At 49.7% G+C, this 25,793-nt stretch overlaps 1 protein-coding gene across 7 annotated transcripts in view; it reads left to right on the forward strand.

Annotated features, from left to right (window-relative positions):
• Positions 1-25,793, forward strand: part of CYFIP1 (cytoplasmic FMR1 interacting protein 1) — a 120,015-nt gene that overhangs the window by 73,663 nt on the left and 20,559 nt on the right. For all 7 annotated transcript variants that reach the window (XR_009214807.1, XR_009214808.1, XM_058443841.1 and 4 more), the window contains 3 exons: positions 3,962-4,161; positions 15,406-15,493; positions 25,477-25,620. Coding sequence is in view for 5 of the 7 variants with exons in the window: in XM_058443841.1 (XP_058299824.1) it covers positions 3,962-4,161; positions 15,406-15,493; positions 25,477-25,620 (432 nt within the window). In the remaining 2 variants the exon portion in view is untranslated. The remainder of the gene's footprint in view (positions 1-3,961; positions 4,162-15,405; positions 15,494-25,476; positions 25,621-25,793) is intronic.

A 25,793-nucleotide genomic window follows, 5' to 3' on the forward strand; every position in this document is an offset into this window, starting at 1 on the left:
ACACCAGCCTGCCACTGAGGTGTGCCACCCAACTACACATGCTGGAGCCAGGGCTGGAGCCACAGGGGGACCTCAGTGAGTGGGCCCCCGAGCCACAGCTCTGTGGATCACCTGACCACCCCCAACTCTGACCCTCAGCCTATGGTGCCTTTGAATCTTTAGGACTTAATCAGAGCTAGTATGCAGTAAGCCTGAATGGGCTGGTTGTCTTCCCTTCTCCAGTGCACGGTCATTGGTGCATGGCCACACGTCCGTTTCCACTGGGGGAGCCGGGGGAGGGTTTACAGTGTGCATTTTCTAACAGAATGCACAAGGTCCTTTATCCCCTTCACCCAAGGAGCTCTGGGTCCGAGAACTGATTGAGGAGCCGTGAATTTCTTTTATGATGATTCAAGTTAGGCTGGTATTGGGTCGGCCTAGGGCTTTTCCCTTTATCCAGATCAATGAGACTTCTGAAGGCTGATCGTTTGTGGGGGTACCACAGTCCTTTAGTCAACACTGGCACCCCTGTGAGTCAGGCCATTTGAGTACACATGGGTTGTGCTGCCCACCACCTGGCATTGGAGTCAAGGAGCCCAGGCTGATGGCCTACAGAGAATAATTTAGACAGCTCTTCAAAGATGCCTGAGATGAGATCAGGTTTCAGGGAGCTAAAACAGTAGGCCCTGCTGACTCTGGAATTGAATAAATCAAAATTCCCTCCTAAGACAAAGCTGCCCATGGGAGAAGCTGCTGGGAATAGCATGTAAGCTGGTAAGGGTTAGGATCATTGCGGAGGGGAGCATGAGAGGCAGGTCTCAGAAGGCTTGAGCCAGTGCTGTTACTCTTGGCCCTGACCAACCCCTTTTCCTCTTCAGAAGCATGAGAGAGCTTATTTCACTTCCAGTCGAGCCATAGGTAAAGATCATGGTCCAATCCCCTTTAGACGTATTACACTAAAAAAGAAAATGTCAGTGCACAGTAGTGTCCCTACAGACAGCGGAGGCACGTCAGACAGACACCCACGGACCATGGAAACTGTAACCTCATCTTTCACAGTCAGCTAAAAGAAATTAAGAAAGTAGTGGTTGCTGGCCGGGCGCGGTGGCTCACGCCTGTAATCCCAGCACTTTGGGAGGCCGAGGTGGGTGGATCACAACATCAGGAGATCGAGACCATCCTGGTTAACACGGTGAAAACCCCGTCTCTACTAAAAATACAAAAAATTAGCCAGGCTTGATGGCGGGCACCTGTAGTCCCAGCTACTCGGGAGGCTGAGGCAGGAGAATGGCGTGAACCCCAGAGGCAGAGGTTGCAGTGAGCTGAGATTGCGCCACTGCACTCCAGCCTGGGTGACACAGCAACACTGCATCTCAAAAAAAAAAAAAAAAAAAAAAAGTAGTTCCCGTGAAAGAACAATATAAATCAGAATTTTTAGAAATCCAGAAATAGGCTGGGCATGGTGGCTCACACCTGTAATCCCAGCACTTTTGGAGGCTAAGGTGGGTGGATTGCCTGAGGTCAGGAGTTCAAGACCAGGCTGGCCAACATGGTAAAACCCCATCTCTACTAAAAATACAAAAAATTAGCTGGGCGTGGCACACGCCTGTAATCCCAGCTACTTGGGAGGCCGAGGCAGGAGAATTGCTTGAACCCAGGAGGCAGAGATTGCAGTGAGCCAAGATTGTGCCATTGCACTCCAGCCTAGGCAACAGAGCAAGACTCTGTCTCAAAGAAAAGAAAAAAAAAAGAAATCCAGAAATAAGGTTATTGGAAAAAAGAAAGTTTTGAAAAGAGAAAAGGCCAGGCATGGTGGCTCATACCTGTAATCCCAGCACTTTGGGAGGCTGAGGCAGGCAGATCACGAGGTCAGGAGATCGAGACCATCCTGGCTAACACGGTGAAACCCCGACTCTACTAAACATAAAAAAATTAGCCGGGCGTGGTGGAGGGCACCTGTAGTCCCAGCTACTCGGGAGGCTGAGGCAGGAGAATGGCGTGAACCCAGGAGGCAGAGGTTGCAGTGAGCCGAGATCGCGCCACTGTACTGCAGCCTGGGCGACAGAGTGAGACTGTCTCAAAAAACAACAAACAAACAAAAAAAACAGAAATAAGAATGAAGGCTGGGCACTCAGTGGCTTACTCCTATAATCCCAGCACTTTAGGAGGCCGAGGTGGACGGATCATGAGGTCAGGAGATCGAGACCATCCTGGCCACCATGGCAAACCCCGTCTCTACTAAAAAATACAATAAATTAACCAGGCATGGTGGCACACGCCTGTAGTCCCAGCTACTCAGGATGCTGAGGCAGGGGAATCGCTTGAACCCAGGAGGCAGAGGTTGCAGTGAGCCAAGATTGCACCACTGCACACCAGCCTGGGCAACAGAGCAAGGCTCTGTCTCAAAAAAAGAAAAAAGGAACATTTTTAAAATCAAAAAGAAATTAAAGCAGAAAAAGGATTTGAGAGGAAATGATGCTCTCAGATGACCATCATCATGGATGATGAAGATTCAATGTACCTGTCATACAGCTTCCTCAAGAAGAAAACCAAAGCAACGGAACAAGGCCGACTGGCATTTATTGCAAGAAAATACTGATAAAATAGAAGACACCTTGAAAGTGTCTATTAAAAGCATACATCATGTATTTGGTAAAACCGACCTAAGCTTGTCAACACTTAGAAATACTGCATCTTAGGCTGGTTGAAGATTAGAAAAAGTAATAAGAATACACTTAGAAACGGTATTGCAGTGAACGTTTTGAACTTCCCAGGTGAGGAAGAAGCCCTTGGGCTGTCTGAGCAGGGCAGGCAGGGAAGGAAAATCCGATTTTCCTCAGACCTTCATCAGAGCCAAGGAAAGGAACTGTGAATCGAGGGTTTGGTCGCCAGCCAAATCGATCTTCTGAGAATAAAGGCTGCAGATGGTAATGAACATGCCAGGGCTCGAGAGGATTGTTCATTCCTGGAGAACAGACCTTGGCTGGCAGACACTGGGCGCTGGCGGGCACAGTGCATGTCCCTGTGAGCATCTCTGCACTTTAGAGCAGGGCCCTGCGTGTTCATCCTTAGAGTCAAACAGGCTGGGACTCAGAGACCTGTGGCAGCCTTTTTCTACGAGCGTAATTTGGTACAGGCCGTGGTGTTTCTGTCGGCATTGGCCAAATGTGGTTTTGAGTAAAATCATTGGTCGAGGCTTTGATCGAGGCCATTACTGTCTAATAGAAATAGAATTCAAGTCAGATCTGTAAATTTTCCCATAGTCACATTAGAAAAGGAAATAGGTGAAGTTATTTTTAATAACATACTTAATCCACTGTATCCCCATATTAATTCACCACGTCATTCCTATGGCAATATAATTGAGGTGGGTATTTGCTAGTCTGTTTCATCCTACTCAGTCTTTGAAATCTGGTGTCTCATGTAGCGCACCTCAGGTGGGAGCAGCTGTGCTCTGGCCCCGGCCGCCACATTGGACAGTGCAGCCTGGGCGAGCTCCAGAGCAGCGCACGTGAGGGCTTGCAAGGCCTGTAGGAACAAGTGCACCTGCTCTGCCACCCACGTGTGCCTTTCAGTGACTCCAGGCACCTCAGAGAAAGCTGGCTCAGCTCCAACGCCCAGGGAGATGCAGCCGCCGGCTGGGTTATACTGCAGGGCAGGGCCGGGGCTTAGCGGGCACATGGGGGGAAGGGTGGCAGTAGCAGGCCACACGTGCACTCTGCCCCACAGGGTGCTGGACAGCAGGGGTAGGTGGCGTGGAGGTGACTGCAGTGGAGAAAAGCATGGCCCAGTGGGGGTGACTGCGAAAAGGTGGGGTGCCAAGAAGCAAGTCCATGTCACCTGTCAGAGCCTACGCTTGCTGGGGGCTGCCTCCGTGCAGCCCTGCCAGGGACCGTGAGGCCTGGGTGGGATCGGAGGCCACCCGGCGCCTCCCTCCTGCCTGGACCAGCTCTGTCACCCACCCCTGTCTTTGGTCCCACAGGAGCTGGACGGCCTGTTGGAAATCAACCGCATGACCCACAAGCTGCTGAGCCGGTACCTGACGCTGGACAGCTTCGACGCCATGTTCCGGGAGGCCAACCACAACGTGTCAGCGCCCTACGGGAGGATCACCCTGCACGTCTTCTGGGAGCTCAACTATGACTTCCTGCCCAACTACTGCTACAACGGCTCTACCAACCGGTGAGTGTGCCCGCCACACAGGCGCCCACAGGCGAGGAGCTCAGGGACCCATGTCCCCGCAGGCTTCCTCCATGTCACCAGGTCCTGTCTCCCTGCTCTTCCTGCTCGCCATCACTTCTCACATGAAGAGCACACAGGCCCTCCAGTGTCTTCTGTGTGCACAGGCAGCCTCGGGCCTACCCTCGCGTGGACAGTCATGGCTTTGCGCGTGGGGCTTGCGTGGGGCTGCATCTCCTGGCTTTCTGTCTGCCTGATGGTGGAAGTGGGGTGACTCTGCTTCTCATGCTTCTGTGCTGGCATGTTGGAGTGTGGGGGAGCCACTCACCGCCCATGGACAGCATGAAGTGATGTGATTGGTGGTGAAACGGTGGATGCTGGCAGTATCCTGAGGTTCAGCCTCATAGTAGGGCCTGAGTCCTGGGACAGCCCTGCCCTGGGCTCCGCACACTGGGTGGCGGTCATTCTGGCTGAGGTTCCTTCTCTGCTGAGTTCAGCTCCTACACAGTGTCAGCGCGTGCCAGGGACGTGTGTGTGTCACCCACCATGCCTTCCCATAGACACCAACAGCCTGGCGGGATGACCAGGGCACTAAGCAAGGTACCTGGCTGCTGAGCTCCATCCAGAGGTAGAGGAGTGCAGGTGTGTGCACACGCAAGTGTTAGGAGCACTTTTACAAATAAGTGCTTGTGCTTGCCCCTGATCTCCGCGTCCCACCCACATGTGGCTGAATTCTTACCGACTTGTAGGCCCAGAGTTTTGTGTCTCAGGAGACAGGATGCCGAGCTCTGATGACAGAGGAGAGAAGCGGCTGCCCCTTGGCCCAATCCTGCCTGCTGTGGCTGTCGTCTGTTCAGGACCTCTGGGTGCAGGGCCATGTTTCCTGTGGGGCCGTGGGTCAGGCCCAGGTGTGTTGCGTCACTGAAGCCATTCTCCAGGGTCGTAGCCACGCGCTCTGGGCTGCAGGTGGCAGCACCTGGCTTGGCTTTTCAGCTCAGGGGGCCTCCAGGCCGGGCTGGGAGTGGTCCATGGAAACCAAACCATGAAGACCACCATCTCTGCTTAACTCACCTGTACAGTGTCCATTTTCCTCAACATTTTTTAAAGGTGTTTATGCTTGGAATTAATTGCAAAAATATTCTTACACAAGTAATATATCAAAATTATAGAAAAAATGAGAAATCATGGATACATGGGAGAGAAAAATGAGTGAACTCCCCAGAGGTTTCCTTGGTAAAAATGTATTTGTCCTCTAAAGTGAGGCATGGGCGGCCCTTGGCCCCTCCATCCCGAGTCCACACCCCTGCAGTACCACATACATCACAGCAGCAGGGAGGGATGGCCAGGCGCCTCCTTCCCCACACCCCGGGAGGTGACGTGAACACTCCTGTGTGCAGATCAGCACAGTGCACCCAGTGCCATGCGTGCAGCTGCTCAGAGCCATCTGCTGGGGCCTTACACCCAGGCAGCCACACTCGTCCCCACTGTGGGTGGCAGGAGGCCCCTGGAACCATGGGGGGCCCCAGGACACAGGCAGGCTGGTTCCATCTTATCTGGAACTCAATTTCATGTGTGTCACCCGTTTCCCCATGAGACCCAGAGCTGCTGCCTCGGGCCACACCTGTTGGGCAGAGGTCAGCATGCAGCGACCTGAGCCTTCTGGTGCCCTGGTGCCTGGGGACACTTGAGGTGTGATTCACAGGGAACCCTAGCTTGTCACAGGGGCATTTTCTGCAGAAGAAGAAGAGCTCTGGTTTACTCAGCAACCTCCACCTTCCATGAGTGTTGGTAGAAGCCATTGTGTCTGCGTTTCCCACAAGTCTTTGGTGCCATCAGGAGAGCTGTGTTATCTGGGAAAGGCATTTTAAAACAGGATTTTGTGTATCCAAGTTCTATGTCGAATCCTGAGAAAACACACAAAACCGTGCTACCCAGAATTTTAGTCCCATGCCTGAGGGTTTTCTGAGAGCTGCATGACGCAAGCCAGGGCTTTGCTCGTTGCCTGGCCTAACTTCCAGTTAGTAAGCTGTGCGTGGTGGCTCTGGGAGGTGACCTAGGTGGTCTGCGACTGGAATTTAACCTGTACAGTGGGTAAATGTGTGACAGTGCTGCAGCTCTGGAAAGAGGCTGGCAGAAGGGTATTTCCTCAGGTCCAGAGTTAGGCCTCTTTTCCAGAAGACCATAGATGGAGGGCGTGTCCTCAGTGGGGCACACCTGGAGCCCAAGGCGGCAACTGTCCCCTCACTGCTCATGGTGACTTCCGTCCCTGGGGTAAGGTGGTGGCTGCCAGGTGTCCCCACTGTCATGTTACCATTTTTCTGTTTAAAAGTTATAAATAATTTTTAGGGAGATAATTTGTGATGATGTAAACAAACTCCCTCATTAAAATTTGACGCAGTCGTTTTAACATCTGTCGACGATTCCTGCCCAAATCAGTTATCTTCACACTGGTGGTTGAACAGCAGTGAGTTGTTTTTTGTTTGTTTGTTTGTTTGTTTTGTGACAGAGTCTTACTCTGTCACCCAGGCTGGAGTGCAGTGGTGTGATCTTGGCTCATTGCAGCCTCCGTCTCCCGAGTTCAAGCGATTCTCCTGCCTCAGCCTCCCGAGTAGCTGGGATTACAGCTGCATGCCACCATGCCTGGCTAATTTTTATAATTTTAATAGAGACAGGGTTTCACTATGTTGGCCAGGCTGATCTCAAACTCCTGACCTGAGGTGATCCCGCCCATCTTGGCTTCCCAAAGTGCTGGGATTACAGGTATGAGCCACCGTGCCCAGCTGAGTTTTAACTCCTTCATTCCCTCTGCAGGTACTAGCTGGAATTCTGTACGTGGTAGCATTTGCTTATTATTTGCTTATTTGTACTAACTCAGGATTATGCATTACTGTGGAGTTTTGAGGCTGGAGTGGGTGCGGTTTGGGCAGTGGGAGCTGCCTGCTTGGTTTCAGTCTCCTGGGGCCGTCTCCACCATTCTTTCTGCACCGCCAACCTTCTGCACCGCAAGATGTTCCAGGCTCGGCCAGGCGCGGTGGCTCATGCCTGTAATCCCAGCACTTTGGGAGGCCGAGGTGGGCAGATGATGAGGTAGGAGATCGAGACCATCTTGGCTAACATGGTGAAGCCCTCTCTCTACTAAAAAAATACAAAAAAATTAGCCGGGCGTGGTGGCGAGCGCCTGTAGTCCCAGCTGCTCGGGAGGCTGAGGCAGGAGAATGGCATGAACCTGGGAGGCAGAGGTTGCAATGAGCCGAGATTGCGCCACTGCACTCCAGCCTGGGTGACAGAGCGAGACTCCATCTCAAAAAAAAAAAAAGAACAGAAATTTATTCTCTTATGGTTCTAGAGTCCAGAAGTCTGGAATCAAGGTGTCAGCAGGACCATGCCCCCTCTGAGACGCTGGGTAGAGCCGTTACTTCTGGCGGTGACCTCAGTTCTGGGTGTTCTTGGCTTGCAGTGGCATTACTCCAGTCTCCTCTCTGTCTTCACTTGCCACTGTCCCTGTGTGTCTCTGTCTCTTCTCTTCTCACAAGGACTTCAGTCATATTGGGTCAAGGACCTACCCTGCTTCTCCAGTATGACCTTGTCTTAACCAGACACATATGTGGTGACCCTCTTTCCAGCAAACTTCACATTCTGAGGTACTAGGAGTGAGGACTGAACATATCTTTTTCGACGGAGTCTCACTCTGCTGCCCAGGCTGGAGTGCAGTGGTACAATCTCAGCTCACCGCAACCTCCAGCAGGTTCAAGCCATTCTCCTGCCGCAGCCTCCTGAGTAGCTGGGATTACAGGTGCCTGCCACCACGCACAGCTAATTTTTGTATTTTTAGTAGAGATGGGGTTTCACCATGTTAGCCAGGCTGGTCTTGAATTCCCGACCTCAGGTGATCCACCTGCCTCAGCCTTCCAAAGTGCTGGCATTACACGCGTGAGCCACTGCACCTGGATGAACATATTGTTTTCACAGACACAATACAACCCATAGCCCACGTGTACATGTGTATTAGTCCATTTTCACACTGCCGATAAAGACATACCTGAGGCTGGGCGATTTACAGAAGAAAGAGGTTTAATGGACTTATGGTTCTACATGGCTGGTGAGGCCCCACAATCATGGCGGAAGGTGAGAGGGATGTCTCACGTGGCAGCAGACGAGAGAGAGCTTGTGCAGGGAAGCTCCCCTTTTAAAATGATGAGATGTCGTGAGACTCACGATCATGAGAAAAGCGTGGGAAAGACCTGCCCCCATTATTCAGTTACCTACTAATGAGTCTCACTCATGAGACGTGGGAATTTGGGGAGTTAACAATTCAAGATGAGATTTGGGTGGGGACACACCCAAACCATATCAATGTGCATGTTTATTTCTATATAGTTACCTACGTATTAAAACCATGAGTTTATACTGATATTTCCAATTCCATTTCGGCACTGCAGAGTTCATTCTAGTCTTCTCTTTCCCTTTTCCTGACTTCATTAAACACTGAGAATCCTTGCTTCATTATTCTTGGCGTATTACTCATTTGCTCATTTCCAAAAAAAACACAGAAAGTAGTCTCGGAATTGCTAATCCTGGCCGGGTGCAGTGGCTCACACCTGTAATCCTAGCACTTTGAGAGGCCAAGGCAGGAAGATCTCTTGAGTCCAGGAGTTCAAGACCAGCCTAGGTAACATAAGGAGACCTCGTCCCTACAAATTTTTTTCTTTTAGACAGAGTCTCACGCTGTCGCCCAGGCTGGAGTGCAGTGGCACAATCTCGGCTCACAACCTCTGCCTGCCGGATTCAGGCAATTCCCCTGCCTTAGCCTCCCGATTAGCTGGACTACAGGCGCCTGCCATCACGCCCGGCTAATATTTTGTATTTTTAGTAGAGACGGGGTTTCACCATTTTAGCCAGGATGGTCTTGATCGCCTGACCTTGTAATCCGCCCGCCTCAGCCTCCCAAGTGCTGGGATTACAGGCATGAGCCACCGCGCCTGGCCTACAAAAAGGTTTTTAAAATTAGTTGGGTGTGGTAGCACACCCCTGTAGTCTCAGCTACTTGGAAGGCTGACATGGGAGGATCACTTTAGCCTGGGGAGGCCTAGGCTGTAGTGAGCTGTGATCATGCCGCTGCACTCCCGCCTGAGTGACAAAGCAAGACCTTGTCTCAAAATAAGAAAGAATTGCTCATTTTTACCACCATAAAACACAAACCTACCAATTTTAGTTCAATATTTGTTATCAAATGTTTGTCTTTTGATTGAGAATATTGTGTTTAAAATTCATTAGCCGAGCATGGTGGCACACACCTGTAGTCCCAGCTACTCAGGAGGCAGAGGCAGGAGAATCACTTGAACTCGGGACGTGGAGGTTGCAGTGAGCTGAGATTGTGCCACTGCACTCCCCTGGGTGACAGAGTGAGACTCTGTCTCAAAATAAATAAATTAAATTAAATTAAATTATTTGAAATGATAGCGTAACAGGGTTTAGATTTATTCTTACTCCTTAAGTAAAAAACTGGACAGGACGTATGGATCAACTGTTTTCAGACTCGGACCTTTTGCTGAGGGGACGGAAGCAAGTGAGGTGAGCCCTGTGATCTCCCTGACTTTCCATCCGGAAGCACTTTCTGGACCAGGTTCAGAGAGGAACAGTCCAAGTACAGTTTGGAAGTTCCTGCTTGGTAGAGGGGACACATTGGAACTTGGGGAAGTGGAGGCGGCTGGGATTTGCAGGGTGGCGTGTGAGAGAGGAGGGGCCTTAACAGAAACAGCTCCTGAAGCCACATGGGCATCCATAGCCTTCGCTTGAATACCAAACTGCGCGTGTGCCAGGGAGCTGTTAGCTGAATGATTCTCAGCATTCACACAAGGCCAGGAGGCTTCTGAGTTCCTACCAGCAAGAAGAATGGAACTCTATGGAGGCTGGGCACAGTGGCTCACGCCTGTAATCCCAGCACTTTGGGAGGCCAAGACAGGCAAATCACTTGAGGTCAGGAGTTCGAGACCAGCCTGGCCAACATGGTGAAACCCCACCTCTACTAAAAATACAAAAATTAGTCAGGTGTGGTGGCAGGCGACTGCAGTCCCAGCTACTCAGGAGGCTGAGGTGGGAGGATCACTTGAACCCGGGAGGTCAAGGCTGCAGTGAGCTGAGAATGCGCGACTGCACTCCAGCCTGGGTGACAGAGACTGTCTTTAAAAAAAAAAACAAAAAACAACAACCCTACTGAACACCCAGATGTTCACTAGAGGTGCCAGAGGTACTGAATTATGCCCACCCCTAGAAGTGCCAAAAATGCATCATGCCAAGATCCAGCAGATTGACAAGTAAGTCAACTGCCTGCCCCCCAAGACATTCGACACTGTCTCTCTCTCTCTTTTTTTCACCCTATTCTTGCCATTCTGGATTTCAGTTAGATATATGTTAGTTAGACCTTCTCATTATATTCTCCACATCCCTTTGTTGTATTAGTTTTCCTTTTTTTTTTTTGGAGACAGAGTTTCGCTCTTGTTGCCCAGGCTAGAGTGTAATGGTGTGATCTCGGCTCACTGCAACCTCTGCCTCCTGGGTTCAAGTGATTCTCCGGCCTCAGCCTCCCAAGTACCTGAGATTACAGGCATGCACCACCATGCCTGGCTAATTTTTGTATTTTTAGTAGAGACGGGGTTTCACCATGTTGGCCAAGCTGGTCTCGAACTCCTGACCTCAGGTGATCTGCCTGCCTCGGCCTCCCAAAGTGCTGGGATTACAGCCGTGAGCCACCTCGCCTGGCCAACACTCTCTAAAAGACAGTAACAAAGTCAAGACATGCAACATGGCACTGAAATGCCCAGTGCCCAATCAAGAATTACTAGATATGCCAAGAACCAGGAAAATGTGACCCATAGCCCAGAGAAAAATCACTCTGTACAAAACAGACTCAGAAATGACAGAGGTGATGGAATTCGCAGACAAGGATGTTAAGACAGCGACTATGCATGTGCTCAAGGATTCAGGAAAAACAATGCAGAGATTAATGGGTTTTATATAAAAGAATCCAATGAATTAAAACTGAAATGCAGTATCTAGAATGAAAAATTACTTGTTGGGCCGAATATCAGAGTAGACTTTGCAGGAGTTGAGTGAGTTTGAGATTATAACAGTGGAAACTAGCTAAACTGAAGCACCAAAAGAAAAAAATGATGAAAAAAATGAGAAGGGCCTCAGCAAACTGAGAGACAAACATCAGCGATGCTAATATGCCTGTGATTGGGATCCTAGTAAGAGGTTGTGGGTGGGTAGAAAAGATTTCAAAATTAATGCCCTTGAATTTCCCAGATTTGATGAAAATGATAAACCTACAGATACAAGAAGCTCAATAAACCTCAAGCAGGATCGACACAAAGGAAAAGAGCCACTGTTGGGCCCAGCACTGACCAGGTCAAAATAAGGCTGGAGCTGAACCTCAATGTACCCGAGACACGTGCAGTGGGGGCTTAGGATATTGGTGCTGGAACTTAGTTTTCCTCTTAGGGGATTGCAGTGACATCGTCAAACTGCAAAATCTGAGGGCAGTCCTCCACAAGACTGCCTTTTCTGCAGACACCAGCCACATATTTGGGGTCCCCGGGGCCACCCTCACTTCTAACCAGCAGATTACAGTTCAGGATCCACCCTCCCCAGCTCCTCAGGTGACACATTCGCAGTACCCACTGAGCACGCCCTAATAGGATTACAGTCAATTGGATTATTACAGTCCACTGTTATAATCTCAAACTCACTCAGCTCCTGCAAAGTCTACTCTGATATTCGGCCCAACAAGTAATTTTTCATTCTAGATACTGCATTTCAGCTTTAATTCATTGGATTCTTTTATGTAAAACCCATTTATCTCTGCATGTTGGAAGGATGTGCAGGGCAAAGTCTGGGAGGTTTCCATGTGCAAAGCTTTCCCTGTCCTCAGGGTCGCATCACCCTCCGAGCCCTGAGGTGTGACGCTCCTCAGGGTACCGCCAGCCAGGGGCGCTCCCTTGGGCTGTGGTGTTCAGTTTTTGTTGGGGCTTCGTTGCATGGGCACAGCTGACTGCATCACTGGCCACATGGCTGAGCTCAGCCTCCAGCCCTTCACCTCGCAGGAAGTTGGCTGAGTTCACCAGGCGCACAGCCCCAGGCCTCTAACCCCATGCTGTCTTTCTGGTGTGGCCAGCCTCATGTTGAGTCATCTGGCTAGCATAAAGTCAGGTGTGGCCCCGTGATACCAGTCATTCGTGTCACTCAGAAATGAGGGCGTAGGGACTGCCTCCTAGAACTGGGCCAGAGGCCACCAAACCCTACCCAGGAGTCAATCAGTATCTAAACTTGATAAATCAAGAAGTTGTAGAAATGTATTATTTAGAAATATAGAGGCCGAGCATAGTGGCTCACATCCGTAATCCCGGCATTTTGGGAGGCCAAGGCAGGCAGATTGTTTGAGCCCAGGAGTTTGAGACCAGCCTGGCCAACATGGCAAGACCCTGTCTCTACAAAAAATAAAAAATTAAGGCCAGGCACGATGGCTTACGCCTGTAATCCCACCACTTTGGGAGGCCGAGGCCGGCAGATCATGAGGTCAGGAGAGTGAGACCATCCTGGCTAACACAGTGAAACCCCGTCTCTACTAAAAATACAAAAAGTTAGCCGGGCGTGGTGGCAGGCACCTGTAGTCCCAGCTTCTTGGGAGGCTGAGGCAGGAGAATGGCTTGAACCTGGGAGGCGGAGCTTACAGTGAGCCAAGATCACGCCATTGCACTCCAGCCTGGCAACAGAGCGAGACTCTGTCTAAAAAAAAAAAAAAAAAAAAATTAGCCAGGCATGGTGGCCTGTAGTCCCAGATACTCATGAGGCTGAGGTGGGAGGATGACTTGAGTCCAGGAGGTTGAGGCTGCAGTTAGTCAACATCACACCACTGCACTCCAGTGTGGGTGACAAAAATGTGTGTGTGTGTGTGTGTGTGTGTGTGTATATAAAATCTATACATATAAATTAGAAATGTATATATATAATTATCTCTATATAGAATAAATACGTGTATTATATCATGTATCATATACATGTATTTTGATTAAAATTTTAAATAATATAGAGAGTAATTGCATTACTTTGACAGTTCTGTATCTGAGTTATATCATAGACAAAATAAATTTAAGGCCTGCTTTCTAAATTTAACCATCATTCTAAACATTCTAAGCAGGGAATACATTGTGTTCTAAGCAGACATAGTAAAGCCTCCTCTAGGCCGGGCACGGTGGCTCACGCCTGTAATCCCAGCACTTTGGGAGGCCGAGGTGGGCGGATCACCTGAAGTCAGGAGTTCAAGACCAGCCTGACCAAAATGGAGAAACCCTGTCTCTACTAAAAATACAAAATTAGCCAAGCGTGGTGGCACATGCCTGTAATCCCAGCTACTTGGGAGGCTGAGGCAGGAGAATCGTTTGAATCCGGAAGGCAGAGGTTGTGGTGAGCCGAGATCACACCACTGCCTTCCAGCCTGGGCACCAAGAGCGAAACTCCATCTCAGAAAAAAATAAAAAAGAAAAGCCAGCTGTAATGTAAGTGGCATCATATCCTGGCGCTTGGCTCCCTGCATGGATTCGTACTCTGATTTTCCATTTGCTGTCCTCTCCCGCACCCTGCCCCCGCCCCCGCCGTCACCATCGTAGGTGGACGGAGGCTGACGTGTGTGCCGTAGCTTTGCAGGTGTGTCACCATCAGAGGTGGACGGAGGCTGATGCGTGTGCCGTGGCTTTGCAGGTGTGTCACCATCAGAGGTGGACAGAGGCTGATGGGTGTGCCGTGGCTTTGCAGGTGTGTCACCATCAGAGGTGGACAGAGGCTGATGGGTGTGCCGTGGCTTTGCAGGTGTGCTGCTGTCAAGGGTGTGAGCAGTGCCCTGGAATCTCTGGGAAATGGGGTTCCCTTTTCTGAGCATCACCCTGACCATGGCGCCTCCTGATGGAATGTACTTCCTGGAACGGGTGTAAGAACACAGGCGCAGGGACACACAGACATGCACACATCCTGTTGCGGACACACCTGCAGATACATGGACTCACGCAGATGCAGGTGCACAGAGACATGCAGACAGACATGCACGCCAAGCACTGAGGACTGTGGCACCCAGGGATATTGGCATACTGACAGCACAGGGATTTAGGATCCGTTTGGAAAGGCATACCTAGAAGTACTGCGGTAGGTAGTCAGGGGGCCTAGCGGCTTCTCCTGTGTGCAACACGTCCTCTCAGATGCACACATTGTGTGGACAGCAGTATTTTCACAGTTACATCTGTTTCCATTTCCTGAAGTGGAATATGAGTTAATCAAGTTCTTGGAATTACATAATTAGCAAATCCACAAAATTGTCTTTCTTATACTTCTTTGCAAAAGTTTTATGTGTTTAAACGAACGCTTCTGGCCAGGCGCGGTGGCTCACGCTTGTAATCCCAGCACTTTGGGAGGCCGAGGCGGGTGGATCACGAGGTCAGGAGATCGAGACCACAGTGAAACCCCGTCTCTACTAAAAATACAAAAAATTAGCCGGGCGTGGTGGCGGGCGCCTGTAGTCCCAGCTACTCGGAGAGGCTGAGGCAGGAGAATGGCGTGAACCCGGGAGGCGGAGCTTGCAGTGAGCCAAGATTGCGCCACTGCACTCCAGCCTGGGCGACCGAGCGAGACTCTGTCTCAAAAAAATAAAAAATAAAAAATAAACGAACGCTTCCAATTTGAAAGGCTTAGCTGAGTTTGATGTTTCTGCATGAAAATGGACACATTCGATTTTAAGTGTCCCCTAATCCATTATCAAGACACAATCTCTTGACTAATCGAGCGGTTTACAAATACCTAAGTGTCCCTATCCTTCCCTGCTGGTGTGTAACTGGTGATCTGAACCACTGGGGCGTCGCTGTTCTCGTCGCAGGCACTGCCCCACCGTCCTCGCCGTGTCTGGAAGCGCAGCAGAGCCCACGAGCTACCTGAGGATTGCGTTGGGCTCCAGGCAGCTCTGGTACAGCAGACCGGTCCCCAGGTGTTCCTGCTGTGGCCCCTGAGCTTTGGGTGCATTTATCATGTTTGAGTATTGAGATCTCATTCATTCTATGGTTTTCGATTCACAGAATTTTCCTATTTGATGATTTTATCAGTTGACTGGGAGGAAGATTTAGTAGATGGATTATGGAGGACTTCTGAATTTTAAAGAACTATTATTAAATTTGGTTTCTTTTTCTTTTTTAAATCTTTCTTGTTTAGGTTTGTTCGGACAGTGTTACCATTTTCTCAGGAATTTCAAAGAGATAAGCAGCCTAACGCACAACCTCAGTATCTGCACGGATCCAAGGTAGGCTCCAATGTGTTCGTGTTACGAGCTTCAAGCTCATAACGAAGCATGTTTTGAAGTGTAGTTTTAATTGGTTTGGTTGCAGTGACCTAAATGTATCGCGCTGTGTATAAAATGTTATTTTTTTTTTCCATTCTGTTAGCATCTTCCTGAAGAGTAGCAGTAATTTAAAACAAAAACTAGCCAACCCACCCAAATCAGTGCTTATCTAAAACTAGCACGTATGTAGTGTTGGGACAGCTCTGGCCTTGTGAGAGGTGTCAGGCTGGGCCTGGCCTCATTCCCGGCACAAACACAAGTGAGATTGTTGGAAGATTACAGGTTTAGAAACATCGAGCTGAGAAGACAAGTGGAAGAGGCTCAGGTGCCTTCCTGAGACAAGGAGGCCCAGGGTGGCCGTAAGGCCTGACGGGAGGAGCTGAGCTGGAAAGGTGAGCCCAGGGAAGGTCTGACATCCAGAAACAAGGATGTCAGCCTGTGCCTGGAGGGTGGAAACCCGGAGCACCGGGGTCTACCATGTGTGAGATAGGATGATGTCCACACGGGGGGTGGCTGGGCTTGTCACAAGTCTGAGTATTATTAAGGGCTAGTTTCTTCATGTTTCAAGCACCCGTATGATTTAGTAGGGAAAATATAAACACTGTAGCAAAGAAGAGAGATGAAATGAGCAGACACCCCACAAAAATAGAGCAGAGCAAATACAAGCAGATCCCCAGCCTCAGCGGAGCTGGGGGAGGAACAGTGATGGCGGCAAGAGCCAGCGGGCCCCAGGATGAGGGCAGAGGACCCAGCTTCCCTGTGAAGAGCAAAACCATCTTCCCGCTGCGAGCCGCGGTGTCCCCGGGCTCTGCGGTGGGGAAGGCTGCCAGCACTCATCAATATGTAAGTGTCCTCGCTCGTAGGAAGCGGGGACAATCACAGGACATTGTCTACCCCATCTGCCCAATGCCTGGAGCCAGGATGGGGAGGGCCCAGGCCCTGCCGCTCGCACGCGGCCTGCACCTGGACACTTTCTAAAGCACCAGCCGGCTCTGAGTGGCGGAAACAGTGTTTTCCACTCATTCCTTTCTAACCCTGTGTTCTTCAGAGCGAGATCTTCTCACTCCAGTCCTCTGGGCGTCTTCCTTCTCCTTACAGGGCAGTGCCTTGGACCTGGCAGGAGCGCAAGTGTTTGCACGTGGGAAACGGCAAACACCCGAATCAGGGCATTGGTTTTTGGAGGGCCCAAGCCTCGGCATACGCTGCCCGTCTCTCCCGCCCCTGAAAAGAGCGAGTGTGGGCCGGGGGTGGCCTTTTTACGGCACTCAGAGCATCTCTGAGCAGGAGAGACAGGTCGTCTGAACTGTGTGCAGTGATGTGATGAAGGGGATGTGAGACTCCTCTTCGGGAAATGGGGCCCACGTGCACCAAGGGTGACTGTGTAAACGTTATGTCCTTGAAAATATGTTCTTTTTGGGGGGGGGGATGGAGTCTCGCTTTGTCACCCGTGCTGGAGGGCAGTGGCACGATCTCGGCTCACTGCAGCCTCCGCCTCCTGGGTTCAAGTGATTCTCCTGCCTCAGCCTCCTGAGTAGCTGAGATTACAGGTATGCAACACCATGCCTGGCTAATTTTTGTATTTTTGGTAGAGATGGGGTTTCACCATGTTGGCCAGGCTGGTCTCCAACTCCTGACCTCAGGTGATCTGCCCGCCTCAGCCTCCCAAAGTGCTGGGATTACAGGTGTGAGCCACTGTGCCTGGCCATCTTTAGCGTTTTAGGGGTTGTTTTTTAGCAATGTTATGATGGCAATTGAAAAAAATACAATTCAGATCCTCCCTAGGGTGCAGATGTTTGAAGGAAATGGGTTCTTGCCTTTCACAAAGACAAGATTAAAGGCCGGGGTGGGGGGCGGCCTTGCCTGCCTTGGGGAGAAAAATGTCAGGGCTGGGAGCCTCGCTGACACATGGTGGGCCAGGGTCGCCAATGCCTGGAGAACATGGGACAGGCTCATTCCATCATTCCACACTCCGCGTTCTTGAGGCTGTTGGCAGGTGCCGCCTCCGCAGTGCCCCTCCACCCTGTCTCTGTCCTTAGCCTCTCCTAATGGCTGTGGAACTGTGAGTGGACACACAGTTTGTGTGATTCTGGGCTTCATGCGGCTGTGTTGGTGCCCCAGGAGGGCGTCCAGACAGGTACCTGGGCGCCAAGAATGCAGTGACCGGGTCTCTCCTCTGTGGGGCAGGGTGGGGTGCACGCCTGGGCAGGGGTACGCCACAGCTGTTACGGGGCTGCCCCTCACTTCCCGAAGCCCTGTGGGTGGTTAAGAACTCACCTCCATTCTGCTCCACATGGAACTCCCATGTTCTTTCTAGCAAGGATTGAAGTTGACTTTTTTTCTTTTTTCTTTTTTTTTTTTTTTTGAGATGGAGTCTCCTCTGTCACCTAGGATGGAGTGCAGGGTGCAATCTCGGCTTACTGCAACCTCCACCTCCTGGGTTGAAACAATTCTCCTGCCTCAGCCTCCCAAGTAGCTGGGATTAAAGACGTCTGCCACCATGCCCGGCCAATTTTTTGTATTTTTTTTTAGTAGAGATGGGGTTTCACCATGTTGGCCAGGTTGGTCTTGAACTCCTGACCTCAAATGATCCACCCACCTTGGCCTCCCAAAGTGTTGGGATTACAGGCATGAGCCACTGGTGGCGCCCAGTTGAAACTGACTTTTAGGCAATAATTAGTTATACTCAAAAGGATGTTTCTTGATTAGAGTAAGTGTTCTGATGCTTCTGCTTCTGAAAGGAAAATGTGGCATTTTGCCTTTAGAACTGAAGGAAATGTTATTTTAGAAGATAGGGCTAGAATGTTTGGCGAGTAAGAATAATTTCTTGGGTCTCTGTGAACTAAAAGATTTACTGTGGGCTTCTCTTGACTTTGACATTTTTAATCTCTGTTTTAAACATAACAATAAAATACGTTTTTGTCACTCTCTGATAGAGAAGCGTTTGTGCACAGAGGGCACTGGGCAGAGAGGTTCCTCTGTCACCCCCGTCTGGAGAGGACGGCTGTGGAAGCGAGGGAGGCGGGCCAAGGGTGGGCAGGCGACCCGACTGCGTGGGGCCGTGCACCTGCAGTTCTGATGGATCGAGTCCTGGAAGGGGCCTCCTGGGGTTGGTTTTTGAGATCCCAGGATAGCACTGTGGTGACGTCTTTGCTGCCCAGTGTGTCTGTGTGCCCTTTGTGGTGTTAAAGGCTGTTGACACACATTTTTATTCTCCAGGATTTTCCTCCAGGAGTGCAGGGAGGCACTGTTGCTTCCATTAAGACACCGACATGAGCCCGCTGTTCCAGGGTGGTGGTGCAGGGTGCACATTTGCCTTGAGTCAGCCCCTACACCACCAGAGCACCCTGCTGCCCTGTGTGCATGGGCACCACCTCAGGGATGGCTCCAGGGAATGTGCACTTGGAGGCGTTTGCAAAGCTGATGCTCTTTTGGAGGGAAAGAAAGATTTGATGATGTGAATTTGATTTTTTTTTTAAATTCAACTATTTGCAACTGAACTTGAACCTCACTGTAAGAGATTTCTGCCTCCGTTTCAGAAACTGTGTTTGTGTTGTTTTTGTTAAAACCCAAACTAGTACATGGTTTTTTTTTGTTTTTGTGGGTTTTTTTGGGTTTTTTTTGTTTGTTTTTTTGAGACAGAGTCTGTCCCCCAGGCTGGAGTACAGTGGTGTGATCTTGCCTCACTGCAACCTCCAGTGATTCTTGTGATTCCAGTGATTCTTGTGCCTCAGCCTCCCGAGTAGTTGGGATTACAGGCGTGCACCACCACGCCTGGCCAATTTTTGTATTTTCAGTCGAGACAGGGTTTCACCATGTTGGCCAGGCTGGTCTCGAACTCCTGACCTCAGATGATCCACCCACCTCAGCCTCCCAAAGTGCTGGGATAAAGGCGTGAGTCACTGTGCCTGGCCATAAACCAGTAATTTTTTTTTTTTTTTTTTTTTTTTGAGACAAGGTTTTTGCTTTGTCACCCATGCTGGATTGCAGTGGTGCAATCACAGTTCACTGAAACCTCTGCCTCCCGGGCTCAAGCAATCCTCCTGCCTCAGCCTCCCAAGTGGCTGGGACTACAGGCATGCACCACCACATCTGGCTAATTTTTGTGTTTTTTGTAGAGACGGGATTTCACCATGTTGCACAGGCTGGTCACGAACTCCTGAGCTCAAGCAGATCTCCTGCCTCGGCCTCCCAAAGTGCTGGGATGTAGGCATGAGCCACCGTGCCCAGCCCTAAACCAGTAATTTTCTATTAGATTATTTAGACATATGCAAGTGACACTGATGTTGCCCACCACCCACTCAAAAAAAGGCTGGATACTAAAAGATGATATCTGAGCTGAGTCGTGTGCTCACAGCAGACAGCCTTTGTACTCACAAGCACTCGTGTGCCACGTGCACTTGCTTCTTCTGCAGTATGAGTCACAGTGTATTATCTGTGTGATTATGGAATACACAGGAATCCACTCAGATTAGTGCTTTTTTTATGAATAGCGAACTAGGGCTAGTCTCTTGCAGGAAGAAAATAAACTTAGATGAGGGACCCATTTATGCAATGTTATCTTTTTGGTTCTTGGTCATGTCACCACTTACAGCACGTCTGCTTCTCAGTAAGACACCCTTTGGAGCACATTAACTAGTATTCTTTATCTCATAAGTAAGATTGTCCCCAATTCACAGATGAAGGCTCAGAGTGTCAAGAATGTCAGAGAACCCAAGCTGCACGACTGGCGAGTCCAGAGCCAGCTCTGTGTGCTGTGACCCACCTCCTCTGCTTGTCGAACGAGGCTGGAGACTGTGTATCAGGCGTGGGCAGCAGAGTCTGTCTTGAACCGAGCTGTGTGACTGGACGTGCAGAGTGCTTCCTCTTCTGAGCTTAAGTCTTTTACAGCATGGTGTTTGTGACGGTGCCCTTGCCCAGAAGTAGTGCCTCCTCCCACTCCCTGAGTAGTTAAGTCACATCTGCTGTTTGTTACCCTAGCTGTGTTGTCTCTCGGGTGTGTCATCTTTGGTGTGAGCTTAGTCTACCGGGAAACTGGACACTGGGCAGGGGGCCAGAGGCCTGGGACCATGTGTTCATTGAGTGATGCCTCCTCTGACAGCTGTCATGCCGAGCCAGTCAGGGTGGGTCTGAGAATGAATTCTCTCACTTGTAACATGAGGTCATTAGATTTCACTGATGACTTTCATGTTCTTCTTTTCAAACACAAACCTGTTTGAACCTGTTATCAACCAAAAATATTACACAGAATCCCAGCACGTAAAGCCCAGGGTGCTGCTCTGAGGAGAGGCTGGGAGGAGGGTGTGTGGACGAAGATCTGTAGATGGTTTCTTCCAGGTTGCAAGGGGCCGCAGGGCTTGGGCCTGGGACAGACACTGGGTGGGGTTTCTGTCCTTCAGTGTTGTCTAATCTGGTCACTGTACTATTTTATAATCAGTTTTGGCTCTTTGTTTTGGGGGGTCTCATGACCCTCTACACATCTGATGATTCACTAGAAGGACTCACAGAACTCAGTCTTACAGCTGCAGTTTATTCCAGCAAAGGGGTACAAAGCAGGATCAGTAATGGAAACAGACAGATCAGGCGGAGGCTGAAGAAAGCAGGAGTGGCTGTATTAATATAAGATAAAATCAACTTCAGAGCAAAGAATATTGCCAGGGAGATTACATAATAATAAGTCAAACCACCACGAAGAAAACATAGCAATGCTAAATGTTTATGCATCAAACAACAAGGCTTCTGTACTTGAAGGAAAGACTAATAGAAATAAAGGAGAAGTGAACAGTGCCACAGTTACAGGTGGGGACTTCAACTCTCATTTTAGTAATTGACAGAACAAGTAGACACAAAATCAGCAACAGTAGAAAAGAACTGAACACCACTATCGACCAACAGGATCTAACTGATGTGTGTAGGATAATCTACCCCACAACAGCAGAATATATACGTTTTTCAGATTCCCATGAAACATTCACCAAGATAGACCATACCCTGGGCCATAAAACTCACCTCAACAAAGGCCGGGCGCGGTGGCTCACGCTTGTAATCCCAGCACTTTGGGAGGCCGAGGCGGGTGGATCACGAGGTCAGGAGATCGAGACCACGGTGAAACCCCATCTCTACTAAAAATACAAAAAATTAGCCGGGCGTGGTGGCGGGCACCTGTAGTCCCAGCTACTCGGAGAGGCTGAGGCAGGAGAATGGCGTGAACCCGGGAGGCGGAGCTTGCAGTGAGCTGAGATTGCGCCACTGCACTCCAGCCTGGGTGACAGAGCGAGACTCCGTCTCAAAAAAAAAAAAAAAAACTCACCTCAACAAAATTTAAAGAACTGAAATCCTATGGAGAGTGTTCTCCAACCACAGTGAACTCAAACCAGAAACCAATAATAAAAAGATAACCAGGAAATCTCTATATGCTTGGAAATTAGCACACTTTTAAATAATCCTTGGATCGAAGAGGAAATCTCGAGAATTTTAAAAATACATTGAATTGAATGAAATGCAAATATATCAAGATTTATTTGATATATACAGCTAAAGAAGTGATTGATTTATTTATTTGATTTATTTGGTATACAGCTAAAGAAGGGCTGAGAGGGAAATTTATAGCACTGAATACTCACAGTAGGGGTCTCCTGCTATCTGCACCCATGTCCTTAGACAAGCTGAGGGGTGTCCTTCTGCAGGAACCACCTTGATATGTTTTGGCTCTACGTCCCCACCCAAATCTCATCTGAAATTGTAATCCTCATAACCCCCATGAGTCAAGGGAGGGACCTGGTGGGAGGTGATTGGATCATGGGGGTGACGATGTTCTCGTGATAGTGAGTGAGTTCTCACGAGATCTGATGGTTTTATAAGGGGCTCTTCCCCTTCGCACTCTCTTCTCATTCCTGCCACCTTGTGAAGAAGGTGCCTGCTCCCCCTTCACCTTCCGCCATGATTGAGGTTTTCTGAGGCTTCCCCAACCATGTGGAACTATGAGTCAATTAAACCTCTTTCCTTTATAAATTACCCAGCCTCAGGTATTTCTTTATAGCAGGGTGAAAATGGACTAATACAGGAAATTGGTACTGGTAGAGTGGAGTACTGCTATAAAGATACCTGAAAATGTGGAAGTGACTTTGGAACTGGGTAACAGGCAGAGGTTGGAACAGTTTGGAGGGCTCCAAAGAAGGCAGGAAAATGTAGGAAAGTTTGGAACTCTCTACAGACTTGTTGAATGTTTTTTGTTTGTTTGTTTGTTGAGATGGAGTCTCACCCTGTTGCCCAGGCTGGAGTGCAATGGCGCAATCTCAGCTCACTGCAACCTCCGCCTCCCGGGTTCAAATAATTCTCCTGCCTCAGCCTCCCAAGTAGCTGGGATTACAGGTGCCCACCACCACGCCCAGCTAATTTTTTTGTATTTTTAGTGGAGACAGAGTTTCACCATGTTGGCCAGGCTGTTCTCAAACTCCTGACCTTGTGATCCGCCCACCTCAGCCTCCCAAAGTGCTAGGATTACAGGCCTGAGCCACCGCTCCCGGCCTGTTGAATGGTTTTGACCAAAATGCTGATGGTGCTATGGACAATGAAGTGCAGGCTAAGGTGGTCTCAGATGGAATCGAGGAGCTTGTTGGGAACTGGAGCAAAGGTCACTTTTACTATACTTTAGCAAAGAGACTAGCAGCATTTTGCCCCGCCCTAGAGATATGTGGTACATTGAACTTGAGAGAGATCTGAAATTGGAGTTTATGTTTAAAAGGGAAGCAGAGTATAAAAGTTTGGAAAATTTGCAGCCTGAGGATGTGATGGAAAAGAAACACCCATTTTCTGGGGAGGAATTCAAGCTGGCTGCAGAAATTTGGAACGTCAATCACCAAGACAATGGGGAAAATGTCTCCAGGACATGTACGAGGCAGCCCCTGCCATCACAAACCCAGAGGCCTAGGAGGGAGAAATGGTTTCCTTGGCTGGTGCCCTGCCCCCGTGGCTCCCCCTCCCGCACCCCCCGCCGCCCCCCGCCTTGCAGCTTCAGGACTTGGTGCCCGGCATCCCTGCTTCCCAGTCGCTAAAAGGGGTCAACATATAGCTCAGGCTGTTGCTTCAGAGGTACAAGCCCCAAGCCTTGGTGGCTTCCCCATGGTGTTGGACCACCTAGACTTCAAAGGGTATGTGGAAATGCCTGATTTTCCAGGCAGAAGTTTGCTGTGGGGGTGGAGCCATCATGGAGAACCTCTGCTAGGGCAGTGAAGAAGGGAAATGTGGGGTTGGAGGCCCGCACATGGAGTCCCCACTGGAATACTGCCTAGTGGAGCTGTAAAAAGAGGGCCACCCTCCTCCAGACCCCAGACAGCTTGCACCGTGTACCTGGAAAAGCCGCAGACACTCAATGCCAGCCCGTGAAAACAGCCAGGAGGAGGACTGTACCCTGCAAAGCCACTTGGAGCTGCCCAAGACCATGGAGCCCACATCTTGCATCAGTGTGACCTGGATGTGAGACACGGAGTCAAAGGAGATTATTTTAAAGCTTTAAGATTTAATAACTGCCCCACTGGGCTTTGGACTTCCATGGGGCCTGGAGCCCCTTTGTTTTGGTCCGTTTCTCCCATTTGCAATGGGAGCATTTATCCAATGCCTGTACCCTATTGTATCTAGGAAGTAACTAACTTGTTTTTGATTATATAGGCTCATAGGTGGAAGGGACTTGACTTGTCTCAGATGAGACTTTGGACTTGGACTTTTGAGTTAATGCTGGAATGAGTTAAGACTTTGGGAGACTGTTGGGAAAGCATGATTGTATTTTGAAATGTGAGAACCCATGAGATTTGGGAGGGGACAAGGGCAGAATGATAAGGTTTGGCTGTGTCCCCACCCAAATCTCATCTTGACTTGTAATCCCCATTATGCCCACATGTCAAGGGCGGGACCTGGTGGGAGTTGATTGGTTCATGGGGGTAGTTTTCCACATGCTGTTCTTGTGATAGTGAGTTCTCACGAGATCTGATGGTTTTATAAGGGGCTTCGCCTTTTGTTCTCTCTTATCTTTCCTGCCTTCTTGTGAAGAAGGTGCTTGCTTCCCCTTTACCCTCTGCATAACTAAGTTTCCTGAGGCCTCCCCAGCCATGTGGAGCTGTGAGTCAGTTAAACCTGCCTTTTTTTTTTTTTTGAGATGGAGTCTTGTTCTGTCGCCCAGGCTGGAGTGCAGTGGCGCGATCTCTGCTCACTGCAAGCTCCACCTCCCAGGTTCATGCCATTCTCCTGCCTCAGCCTCCCGAGTAGCTGGGACTACAGGCGCCTGCCACCACGCCCGGCTAATTTTTTGTATATTTAGTAGAGACAGGGTTTCACCATGTTAGCCAGGATGGTCTCGATCTTCTGACCTCGTGATCCGCCCGCCTCGGCCACCCAAAGCGCTGGGATTACAGGCGTGATTCGCCGCACCTGGCCTAAACCTGCTTTTTTTTTAAAATAAATTATGCGGTCTTGGGTATTTCTCTATAGCAGTGTGAAAATGGACTAATACACACCCTAACTACCTTCCTCACCCTCCCACCCCACAGGGGTCTCTCTCCCAGCTCCGGGGGTGCCCTGTGCATCCTGAGAAGGCAGCTCCCCCGGCCCCTTCAGGGTCGGACCTTGGGCATCCTGCTGGGAGACTGGGAGGCAGGGGGAGACTCTGAGTGGTATTCATTTCTCATTCTGACTTCAAAATGGCTTCTAGCAAGTCACCTATTCAACAAATGTTGAAACACCAAATGGTTTTGTTTTCTATTTTAGCAGGTTTCTTTTTGGTGGCAGGCTAAGTAGGTTTTGTAACTGTCCAGTTAAGGGCAGTAGATTTTACCAGTCAGTAGATTCGGACCCGTTCACCTGAGCCTGTGTGTGTTGAGTGATCTTCTCACGCAGTTCTTCATCTGCACATGTGTGCGGGGACCATGCTGAGAGCTCTGTGCCCTGTCTTCCAGGCTTTGAACTTGGCCTACTCCAGCATTTACGGCAGCTACCAGAACTTTGTGGGACCTCCACACTTTCAAGTCATCTGCCGGCTCCTCGGCTACCAGGGTATCGCCGTGGTCATGGAGGAGCTGCTGAAGGTCGTCAAGAGCCTGGTGAGTGTTCCCTGGACATGCTTCCTTCACACAGCCTGGATTCCCTGGGGCACCCACGCCAGAGGGTCTTCTCTGCCTGGACTGTGATTCTCCAACAGCTGGATTCGTTCAGTTAGGCTTCAAACATTTCTGACCATATATAGTTTGATACTTCTCTCATCTTTTCAAACTCA

This window comes from Hylobates moloch, unplaced genomic scaffold (genome assembly GCF_009828535.3).
Source record: "Hylobates moloch isolate HMO894 unplaced genomic scaffold, HMol_V3 SCAFFOLD_9, whole genome shotgun sequence".
Lineage (NCBI taxonomy): Eukaryota > Metazoa > Chordata > Mammalia > Primates > Hylobatidae > Hylobates > Hylobates moloch.